This window comes from Cervus canadensis, chromosome 11 (genome assembly GCF_019320065.1).
Source record: "Cervus canadensis isolate Bull #8, Minnesota chromosome 11, ASM1932006v1, whole genome shotgun sequence".
NCBI lineage: Eukaryota > Metazoa > Chordata > Mammalia > Artiodactyla > Cervidae > Cervus > Cervus canadensis.
The window spans coordinates 53,199,888-53,212,473 of NC_057396.1; the positions used below are offsets into that span (position 1 = coordinate 53,199,888).

General features: G+C 37.4%; 1 protein-coding gene across 1 annotated transcript; it reads right to left on the reverse strand.

Moving 5' to 3' along the window:
• Positions 1–1,576: 1,576 nt before the first annotated feature.
• Positions 1,577–12,565, reverse strand: LIN7C (lin-7 homolog C, crumbs cell polarity complex component). The gene is made up of 5 exons (XM_043481848.1): positions 12,499–12,565; positions 8,976–9,094; positions 8,648–8,719; positions 5,759–5,968; positions 1,577–4,993 (listed from the first exon to the last, which is right to left on the reverse strand). The coding sequence occupies exons 1-5, from the start codon at positions 12,533–12,535 to the stop codon at positions 4,838–4,840; spliced, it is 594 nt and encodes a 197-aa protein (XP_043337783.1). The 5' UTR covers positions 12,536–12,565; the 3' UTR covers positions 1,577–4,837.
• Positions 12,566–12,586: the final 21 nt, after the last annotated feature.

A 12,586-nucleotide genomic window follows, 5' to 3' on the forward strand; every position in this document is an offset into this window, starting at 1 on the left:
AGATTTATAGAGAACACTATTCTGGTCTACTGAAATTTTGAAGAAATTGAGGGCTAACAATGTGTTCACTGTACCCTCGGTTGCCCGTATATTTTTATGCCTTTAAAAAGTTCACTATGGTGAATTATGCCTTGTATTGTCTGAGGCCCATTCCAGCAATTCATTTATCTTCAGGTCATATCCTCCCTACAAATTGCTTTTCTGATGAACCAATCTCTTACTGGACTTATTTCTTACAAGTTTCATTCTGAATGTGACCTCAACCCTACATCCCCCAAACTCCACTTTATTTTAGAATTCCATGAGTTTCTTTGATCAGAGTGAAATCTGAAAATCCTGTAAATCTTGTTTACTTTCAAGCATAATTTAAAGGTTAGTTATCTAATCTTCCAGGCATCAAAAACAGGCACTTGCTGGACTCCCCTGGTGGTCCAATGGTTAAGAATCCACATGCTAATGCAGGGCATACAGGTTTGATCCCTGGTCTGATCAGATCCTGGTCCTGGTCCTTTGATCCCTGGTCCCACATGCCGAGAACTAAGCCCGGGCACCACAACTCCTGAGCCGGTGCTCTACAGCCCATGTTCCACAAGAGAAGCCACCGAAATGAGAAGCCTGCACACTGCAGCCAGGAGCAGTCCCTGCTCTTGGAAGCTACACAAAGCCTGCGCGCAGGCAATGAACACCTAGAGCAACCGAAAAAAGTAAGAACTTGCTACTTTTATTTGGCCAAAAAACCATACTAAGCCTCCAACTAATAAAAATAAATGAAAAAAAAATTTATTTGGCCACAATGTCTCCCTTAGCTAGATAAGGCCCCAAAGCTATCATACACAAAAGTAACAGCAAACAGAAACAGCACTTACTATGCAGGCCCTTTTCTAAGGGCCTTACAGGTCACAATAGGACACAGGCATCCTCCTACACAGACAGATGAAGGAACTGATAAGGCACAGAGCGGTAACCTGCAGAAGGTTACAGTCGTGGTGAATCTACAATTCCAATCAGGGTTGTCAGGCTCTAGATTCTGTGCTTCAATCACATGCCAGACAGCTCTCTTAAAATAATACAACAGAATCTTTATTCTCTCCAGTTATATTTTAGGAAAGGCAAAGCAAAATGTAGGAATTTTAAGTTTCATTCCAGTAACCACCTGAGTATGCTTTTATCTCCTTTACGTTATTGTATATGTATCTTTCAGAAACACGATGATTGTGTAGTTACATCATTTTTTTTTAAATCCAAAGAACAAAAATATAACTAATATAAATTTATTTTAATAAGCCCTAGAATCAGAACTGATAAATGAAGTCACCCACTGAAAAAGTGTTAAATCTATTTTGGCTACTATATTCCTTTACTTCAAACTTAAAGTAGAAGCATATTGTTTATTGATGCTTTTAAAAACTATATCCATATACAAATTAGTTTGGAAGTTCTTGAAAATTAATGAACAAGCCCTTTTCCACTATTTCATCATTACAGAACTACAACAACCTCTGAAGAAACACTATTAGTGACATTTTGGACAATAAAAAGTATAAAACCAGACTGTTAACAAAGGAACAACAAAATGTAAGTTAGAAAATTCATAAATGTACATTTATTCAGGAAATACAATTACTAGAGTCCTTGATATTTCAATGATCATTCCACATAATAAAATATTCACAACACATAGTCTTGTAAGTCTACACCAAGTCATGCTGACATTCTTTTCAGATAAGCCATAGCCATTTCTTCTATTAAATGCTATAATATCCACTTATATTGTAAACAAAGTACTTGAGCCAAACTATTTAAGTACTTGAGCAAAGTAACTTTCAAAAATTTAGAAGAGGAAGACAACGATTTAAAAAAAAACACATCTGAATCATCAAACCCCAAAGAATGAGGCCACTGTAACCTAGTGTTATACTAATGGATAAAATGGCCATATTAAGACAGTTTGTAATTATCAATGAAAATATTATTAAATATCATCTGCAATTTTTAAACATGCTTTCTCAAATAACAGACATTTATTTTTGAAAGTTTTAAAGGCAAAGAGGGCAGAAAGGTGCCAGACATTAAAAACTTACATTTAAACTACTAGCAGATTTTATTTAAAAAAAGAAAGAAAAAGTTAGGCTGTAGTGACTTCCCCATTAAGGAATGCCAAGTACCTTTTATTCCTAAAGAGACGACTGAGAAATACAACTGACCCTTACCTGTGCAGCTGTTTAGTAGTAGCTGTAAACTGAATTATTCTGACGCTTCCAAACAGAGTCCAGTGTAATGAAAGCATGTTAAAAGGGGGCAACAAGTGGTCCTCAACCCTGGATATCCTTTAGAACCATTTGGAAAGCTTTGAAAAAATAAGCATCTGGCCCCACCTCAGAGATTACAATTTAGTTGGTATGGGGTAGGACTCAAGTGTCATTGCCTTTTTGAAGGCCTGCAGGGTGTTCTAATATGCAGCTAAGGTTGAGAATCACTAAGTCAACTCATTTTGAAATACCAAGAAAATAAATGGAAACTGGGGAGGGAAGATAATTTATATTTATAATTTATAAATCAAATACCTATTATTTACTTACTATGTCTTAGTTATGTTCACAAACCATACATTTGTAAGATGAAAACTCCCCTCATTTCCTCATTATACTAAACCACTATCATACATCTTTGCCACTGAATGACTGCATTTTTCTATGGTCATGATTTAAAATTCTGGGATACACTATGAAAACTGCGTTAAAGAAAATAAACTACTGCTACTCATGCTCAACAGGAGCAGGCAAAACTACTGTATTTGGCTCTTTTAAGCTATCCATATTTTAAAAATTATAAATAAGTGCCAACCCACACAAAGAACAGATTGTGGATTACTGTAGAAGAAACAAAAAATAGCTTACTCAACTTACTAAGTTTCAACACCAAAAAAGATTTAACTTGGCTGAAAGTTCTGAAACAGCTGAGATACTGAACCAGGAAGCTATAATTTATAATGAAATGTTGACACACCCTTAAAAGCTACTGCAGCTGTAGCAATACTAAAATAAGATTTCTTCAGGGTTTACTTACCCTGTAATGCAAGAATACAAGCACAACAATAATATTAGTTTTTATATGCACCAATACCTCTCTTTAATATATAAAGCTCTACAACAAATACCTCTAATAATTTTACATTTAAATTAAGCCCATAATTCTTCTACCCTACTTTGGTCTCAACATTTTAAAAACATCAATTAATTTTGGAAATATACAATTCAACAACATGATCCTATCAATAACAAGCACATTTTGTAGTGGACTAAAGACACATTCAACCATGCAATCCAGTGTTCAATACCTAAAAGATAAATAACAATGCTGATTGATTTTAATTCTGAAATCATTGAAAACTGGAATAATCTTTTTAAGACTCACAGTGCTCACAAACATGCAGAAAAAGATACACATTTCTATTCTTCCTGAAGGAATGTCACAAAATGCCCACTCTTTACACAGGGTTGATAATTATTCTAAAGTCCTTATATATTTCAATCCATTATTTTCTTTCTAGCACCTGTCACTTAAAATTTTTAAAAGCCAAATGTTCCTATAAGTTGTGTCTGAATATGTTCCTTAACTCTTAATTTCTGCCTTTAAAGACTTCAGTCACAGTCATCCACCGATAGCTGCCTTTCAGTAAAACAGTGACATCCAGTGGACAAATGCAAGTATCTCAGAATTCTCATCATTACATTTCAATCATAAGAATCACGACTTTAATCCAACAATTTTAATGTGAATGAGTTCTTACTCATTTTCACAAAGCATATGCAGATTCTTATGAAATGCATCACATCATAATTTCTATATATCTTAAACATATCTTTCTTTTTCTTACTTAGTATCAATTCTTTAAATTGAGCTATAACTCTTGAGGCTAGTGAGGTTAAAGGTATTATTTTTTCTCCTTTGCTATATCCCATCACAAACCAACTGGCTTATCTCTAGGAATGGAAGGATGAAAAATAAGATATATTTAAATAACAATGAATAGCATTAAAAAAATTTGCAAAAGAAACCTAAACCTTTATTGCATTTGTAATTTATGATATAGTTGAATATAAACAGAAAGATGTAATCAGTAATGCAAACAATCAAATTACATTCTCTTGCCTCACTGCTCAAATATTATGAAAGAATACATATTTTAGCAATGATTGTATCAGTGTTTAAAAACTTTTATAAATCAGTACAAACAAATATTCATTATATATTATGTTTAAATAAAAGTAAAAAACTTCCACTGTGCTGAGTTATAATTTACCATTGATTATATTATGTGTGTGTTTCAAATACAAAATGCAGCAGTGATGTTAACAATGAATTGATAGTGTAATGAACTGCGAGACTGTTACGTGTAATTTCTTGGAAAAGCATAAAGAAATGTTACAGGTTAAAAAAAAAAAAAGAATGGAGAACTGTTCTTTTTAAATAAGCAAATAAAGAAAATCTTTTTTCCTAAAAAAAGATTTAAGAATGTAAAAGTACATTTTAATATTAAAAAAGCATTTTTAAAAATCTATAACAACTTTATGACAAAATCTGCATTTGTTGAAAAAGGCCTGTAAAAACAGCAGGACAGAACTGCCCTCATTACCTTTTTACTTTTTCTAGTCAGAAAAAAGTGTATGCATCTCTGGAACCATAAATGATGTTAAAATAGGTATTTATAAAATGGCAAGGAGGATTTCACGGGAAGTTTGTTGTTTTTACAATCATTGGCATTGTGGCCATCAGTAGGTCACAAGTAAAACTTCTCTAGCTAAAAGCAAAATGGAACAGAAAGGTTTTAACTGCATTAGGTCTGTTGCCTGCGTTTTGCTGATCGCATTTTTTCAAAGCGTGATTCCATTTCTTCCAAGACCTTGGGTGTGTACCGCACTACTAATTTAACCTTTCCTTGAGCTGCTTTCAGCAGTTCTACAGCTTTTTCATGATGCTCTCCTTCAACACTCTACGAAAAAACAAACCACAGACAGAAACACAATTAATATCTATGTTTTGTACGTTAACTCAAAATGAAAAATGTTTAAAACATATACAAGTAAAAAAATTTTAATGTTATAGCATTTCAAACTATAAACCTATGAAGTAGTCCTGCTTTGTCACTTTAATCAGTGTAAAATTGTCTGCTAAATCATATTCTGTCTGCAGTCCAGGAACCGGTTTTTAAGTTCCAAATACCTAGCATATCAACCTACATGCCCTATTATTTCACTAGGTCAAGAAGTAAATCAAGCAATTGCTATTTGATAAAGTTAAACTGAGGAGAGGCTTTCGATTCAATGTACTACCTTAACTACTAAAGAGCTTAGTAACTTCATAAAAATCACACTAAGCACTGCTAATTTACATTGGAAAGAAGCAAAACACACACAAAGTGCTTCAAAAAGTATCACTTCACTAAAGAGCAGTGCCTAAGAGTCTTCCAAGGGGTTTCTAAACTACAAAGCTTCTTGGTCTTTCCCTGCATGTCCTGCTTCTGAGTTTCCAGTAAAGAATCTGTCTGCAATGCAGGAGACCTGGGTTCGATCCCTGGGTTGGGAAGATCCCCTGGAGGAGGGCAGGGCCACCCACTCCAGTATTCTTGCCTGGAGAATCCCCATGGACAGAGGAGTGTTGCAGGCTACAGTCCATGGGGTCACAGAGTCGGGCACAACTGTTTCTATAACTCAAATGCACCCCCAAGTGGTCAAGTAGAAATAAAATGCATCCCTACCACTCCATTAACAGAAAGGAGCTGATCTCCTCGCTTGAGGCCCCCATGTCTATCAGCAATTCCACCTGGAATTATTCGAGAGATATAGATTGGAGAGTTTTGCTCTTTGCCTCCCATAATATTGAACCCAAGGCCTTCTTCTGTTTTTGGTAGCTCAACAACTCGAGGATGAGAATGCCCTTCGCTGGCAGCAAATGCAGCAACGGTAGCCTGAAAGAAAATTTTATATATTTAAAAAAATAGGACCTTTGTTTACTTCATTCTTTTGTCCCTTTTAAAAAACCACTTTTTCTTCTTTCTTTTTTAAATTATGCGGGTATGGTAACACATTTACAACAGATTTGAAAAATATAGAACCAAGTTACATACAGTCCCACTATATATTTTTAAAATAGATTAAGATTTTTAGTTGAAGTTTCAGTATCAACCTCTCAAAAATTAATAAAATGATAGAAAAGTAGGAGATAGTAGACCTGAAAAGCACTATGAATGGATTGAACATAATTAAGATTTATACAATTTTCACACAATAGCAGAATATAAATTTTATTCAAGTTCCCATAGACTATAAACCAGTAGACAACTGAAATATATCCAGGGACATAAAACAAAATATAAAAATTTCATGGTCTAAAGGTACTGAAATTGTAAGAGTGTGTTCTCTTATCACTATGGAATCACAGTGATACTGATAATTAGAAATCAGTATCAAATTAAAAACCACTTTTGAAGTAAGTATTTTTGATGTCTGAATGTCCACAAATTCACTGAGAGTGAATGTAAGCTAAGTAGATAGTGTTTTTAAGAGGACGACTGGAAAGCTTCCTCTGGGATTATGCAGTGTTGAGGTCGTTCAGATCACTCCCGGTCCCGCCGGTGCCCAGAACTGCTGTGCAGTGCCTGGCAAGCAGGCCTCGCTGGGGATGAACTGTGCACGCTAACAGGGAGAACCCCTCTCCTCGCAGGCCGCCACCCTCGGGGCTGGTCGGCCTGGTACGCTCAGGGGTGTGGGCTGGCACAACCCGTGTGTGACCTGAATGCAGCAGGTGCCCTTTCACGCAGTCATTCTGGCTGTGGTGCTATTCCCACTGTGTATGAACCCGTACGGAGCCGCATCTTTCAAATCTAGACCAATTCAGAGGAGTTCTAACACAAGGCTGAGGATTCGGGTTTCATTTTGCTTTTAAATGTAATTCAGTAATCTGGTACTATTTTTTTGTGTATTAGATCAGGGTATATGAGAAACATGGGAAGGAAGAGAGAAAATCAAGATTTGCTGAATACTCTAAGCTCTTAAAGAGGCTTCATTTTATAGATAATGGAACTAAGGCTCAGAAGTTCAGGAGGCTGTGAAAGTCAGGAATTAAACCCAAGTTTTAATTGTTTTTTCCCACTCGGTCAAACAATACCCACATGACTCAACAGAGAATCCAATATTGCCTTTTGTGAATCAGTTAACTATCAATGAATAGTTACCTGCTAATGACTAGTTTTAGTATAAGTCACCTACTACTGACAGTAACTTATTCTAACCACATATGATGAGGTGGCTAGATAGCATCATGGCTTCAAAGGACATGAATCTGAGTAAACTCCAGGAGGTTGAGGAGGACAGAGAAGCCTGGCATGTTACAGTCCACGGGGTTGTAAAGAGTCAGACACAACTGAGTGACTGAACCACCACCACCACAGATGATGGACAGAGATCAGTGCTTGAATTATTTGAGGAAAAACACTGGTACAGAAAAATACATAAAACCTGCTCCCTGTAGCTCTGAGGAGGTAACCTGCTATTTGCAGAGTTAAGGTTAAGTGAATGGCAACATAGGGGAGTACCTCAGATCTACCATTTACTATTTGTGTAATTTGAAGCAAGTAATCAAATTTGATGCTTCCTCACCAATAAAATGAGACTAATAATCCATACCTCAGAATTTTGATGAATATTTACATAATGATATATATATTACCTGGTCCCATCACCTCATGGGAAATAGATGGGGAGACAGTGGAAACAGTGTCAGACTTTTTTTGGGCTCCAAAATCACTGCAGATGGTGATTGCAGCCATGAAATTAAAACACACTTACTCCTCTGAAGGAAAGTTATGACCAACCTAGATAGCATATTAAAAGTCAGAGACATTACTTTGCCAACAAAGGTCCGTCTAGTCAAGGCTCTGGTTTTTCCAGTGATCATATATGGATGAGAGAGTTAGGCTGTGAAGAAAACTGAGCGCCAAAAAATTGATGCTTTTGAACTGTGGTGTTGGAGAAGACTCTTGAGAGTCCCTTGGACTGCAAGGAGATTCAACCAGTGCATCGTGAAGGAGATAAGTCCTGGGTGTTCATTGGAAGGACTGATGCTGAAGCTGAAACTCCAATGCTTTGGCCACCTCATGCAACGAGTTGACTCATTGGAAAAGACCCTGATGCTGGGAGGGATTGGGGTCAGGAGGAGAAGGGGACGACAGAGGATGAGATGGCTGGATGGCATCACCGACTTGATGGGCATGAGTCTGAGTAAACTCCAGGAGTTTGTGATGGACAGGGAGGCCTGGCTTGCTGCAGTTCATGGGGTCGCAAAGAGTCGGACATGACTGAGCGACTGAACTTCAGAACTGAACTGATATATATTACCTACAGCAACCACATATTATATATGTATTATTTGTGTGCAAATATATTTTAATGTATCATCTAGACTGCATAAAATGTGTTTTGTAAAGCCAATTAAAAAGTCCTGCTTTTCAGTAATTGAGTTTAGTGTAGCTTGAAAGGCACTATTTGTTAGTTTTTAAAATAAATCTATTATGAAACTAATAACTCCACATTTTAAACCTCTAATTTGTGATGAATCCTCTCACTTTCAGTAAATGAAAAAAATGTACCTTCGCAGTTGCATTAGCTCTTACTTCAGGACTGCTACTGATGTCCACAGTCTCATAGACATGTTCATATACCTGCAAAACCCAAAGGTATCACTGTGATTTTAAATCTCAAAATATAACACGCTTGAGTTCTTTTTAAAGTTAATGAATGTGTCAAAATTTCAGAAAAAGTTATGCATCTTTGTACCACGTTTTTCTGTTAGAAATTCCAAAAATGAGAAGGGTAGGTTCTAAAGTTAACTTTAAGAAACTACAAACTCAAATTGCAGAATGTTATCTTACCCTAAATAATTCAAGTTTATAGTCAATTTTAATCCCATTTACTTACCTCTCTTACAGCATTGCAGAATTCACTCTGAAGGACTCTTTGTAGAGCCTGAAGTTTCTGTGGTGGTACCTCTCCACTTCTTTGCAGTTTTTCCAACAATTCAATTGCTCTACAAATATCTAGAGTTAAACAAACACACACCGATAGACAATTTTCTCTAAATGCCTCTGTAACAGCGCAGCATTAGGATTTATTCCTCAATGGCTAACAAAAAATATATAGAACACAGAGGAAAAAAAGCCTAAGAGTATGAACTTGTGTGTATGGGGGTTCATGTATGGAGGGTGGGAATGTAAAGCCTGAGAAGAATGTTAAATTTTACAGCAGATTAGGAAGAAAAACTGATGCTGAACATGCATAAAATCTGAAAAACCATATCTTTAAGAGACACAGGAAAACAAATATAAAGTCCTAAACGTCACAGGAAAGAACTGGAGCTCAAATGTGACAGACACATGAACACTGTAGTACTTCAGAAAAGCTGACAGCATTATCAAAAGCTACTTAGTAAAAATTTACCTACCATCAATAGTAACCAAAGTGCTGAGCAGTATAAAACGCCATGTGCTAATGAAGTCACTATTTCCCAAAAGAAAACTTAATATATATGTACATACAAAAACTCTTCAATCACATGTGCAGTTAGTTACTGGCAGCAACACAATTTAAAACAATGCTACAAATGAGTAAAACTAACTGGTCTGCTTTCAATTTAGGATCATCACACAGTGTTTTAATTAAGACAAGCTCAATCAAATACATGTTTACAAAATACAAAGCAATTAGTTTGTGAGTCTGGTATCAGTAACAGCTGGGTGATCTTGGGCAAGTAACTTAAACTCCTTGTGTCTGTTTTCCACTATAAAATGGAAATAACAGTATCTCCTTTATAAGAATTACATGACCAATGAAACAAAAAAACATGGTAAGGGCCTGGCATGTGGCAAGCATAAATGTTATGTTACATTGGCACCAATTAATAAGAAACATTAAGATGTTCTACACTTTTATAGACATATATTAAGCATGTTAGGCAGTTCTCATTGGGAAGTGTCAGGAAAAGTGTTTTACAAATTAAGAAACTTTTACAAGATTCATCATGTTTCATACTATTTCTCCCCTGATTTTTTTTTTTAACAGTGTTTGTACCACAGGGGGCTAGAGTACTTATTATTCTAAAGTTCCTTCCCTCCTTTTGTATTAAGCGGAAGAAATTCCAAATTTTCTATTATACTAGAGGATTGGAACTCTTCTCTTTATAGAATCAGTATGGCTGTCTTTGTTTGCAACTGGAAAATTAGGAATAAATGTAGTGAAGCAAGAAGTAGATTTTTCAATTTCAGGTAATAGAAGCTCACTGCTGCTAAGTCACTTCAGTCGCGTCCGACTCTGTGCAACCCCATAGATGGCAGCCCCCAGGCTCCCCCGTCCCTGTGAGTCTCCAGGAAAGAACACTGGAGTGGATTGCCATTTCCTTCTCCAAGGCATGAAAGTGAAAAGTGAAAGTGAAGTCGCTCAGTTGTGTCTGACTCTTCACGACCTCATGGACTGCAGCCTACCAGGCTCCTCCATCCATGGGATTTTCCAGGCAAGAGTACTGGAGTGGGGTGCCATTGCCTTCTCCGAACAGAAGCTTAAACTGATGTTAATCCAATGCAGTGGAAAAAAACTTTCCCCATTCTCATCTCCCACCATCAGAATAGCTGATGAATGGGGAGTGCTGGTTCATCAAATATTCTGACCTACAAAATTATAATACACAAGCTATATGAAAATTTCCAACTAACAAAAAATTGAAAAAGTAAAATAGTCTTTACCGAACCTAAACTGTACCCAGTATGTTCTCAAATGTGTTCCACTAAATCTTGTTTCAATATCTGTGAAGGCATTCAGGATCTTGATCATATGAACTAATTTTATACTATAGGATTGCTGGGAGAGCTTCTTAATAGAATCTGTTAAACAGAATGCTAAGTCAGAATCAGAGTGGATGTAATCTTTCTTATCCTACTAAATGGCATCCACTAATAGCTTATCCTCAGGTTCTAAGCACTCTTACTGTGCAACTGAAATGAACTCTGAAACAGGAGAAAACAAAAAGTCATGACTACCAAAACTAAATGCCAGAGGTGAAGCTTCACATTTTGTACTGTACTTAACAATACAAAAGACTGCCAACATGCTAGAATTCTACAACTAGTTTTCAAAGAAAAACACCTACTCCAGTTAACACCAGACAAATCTGTTCCCATCTACAAAGCACAGTGTCATTGTGCTTGGAAGAACATATCACAGTCTTAGGCCTAACTTAGCAAATCTTCCCAGAGTAAGCTGCTACTCTGTCAAAAGGATACTTTAATTAATGGTCTGGTGGGCTGGAGGAAAACATTACTTGTAAAGAGACTTACAAATAGTGAATACCACAAGGAATAAATAATGTTAAGTGTGCATGGGTCTGTGTAAAGATATGAGGAAAGACTCCAAAATTCAGTTCTAAAAATGTACCTCTTTTTAGAGCAGAAGCTACTTAAATATTCAGACTGTAAATGCAAATGTTAATATTTACAAGATACTGTCCATCTCCATCTTATACTTTGTTTACTACTAGTACTCGAAATGTCTAGTTTTACTTTTTGACTCTTACTGATGACTTCTAATGCAGGTGCCAAGAGTATACTTGAAATTATATGAAATAAAGAATTTGGGGAATAGTGGAATGCTAAAAAACTGCAACAGTACGCTTTTAGGCTCATAGTCTTTTACTTCACTGGCTTTTCGGTTTTTAATTACTTAGCAGAACAGGTTTTATTTTCCTTGACAGCCTGCTCTAAAAAGCAAGCAATCAACCAGTTAGCAATCTTAGGATTTGTAATGAAGAATGCTGCTGCACTTTAACGTAATTTACAATTACTATTCTTTCTAGTTATGCAACCTTCTTTCCAGGACCACAGCAGAAGGATTGTTTATAAAGCACCTTCTCCGTACCCGGAGGGGCACCACAGTCAGGAAATATCCCCAATATGTATACAAGCGAGGTTGTGGTGGAAGTAATGATGGCATTTGTGCCTAAATGAGAGGGGGTTTGGTGGGAACGCGCTGCGTGTTCCGGCTGGGTGAGTGAAGGCGGGGACACTGTGTATGAACGCGTCAATACGGGCAGGGCGGGTAGTCTGCCCGAACTGGGCGTGGGATATTTGCTCAGCTTGACACGTCTCTGAACGCATAGTAGGCCGTAACAACCCAGGGAGCGGGTATACAGTGTGTGTCTGCGAATGCAGACAGGTGGTGGTGAGCTATGCTGTACTCCAGGACAGTCCATGTGAACACAAAGGGGGTCTCAGGATCAGTCAAGAGCGTCCAGCCCCCTCCCCAGGCCCGGCGCATCGACATCTGTGGCCACAGGCGCCAGAGCGAGGGAAAGCCTGGTTCGGGGTCTCGGAGCTTGGTCCACTCGCCCGCTTGGACGACAAGGCACTCCCCTACCTCCTCCGCCCACGTCGGTCCCAGGCTCGGCCCCACTCACCCCTCTCCAGTCGCACGGGTTCCCCCAGGGCCGCCATCTTCTCCCTCTGCCTGCAGACCCACAGGAAGTGACGACAGAGGGGCTGCGG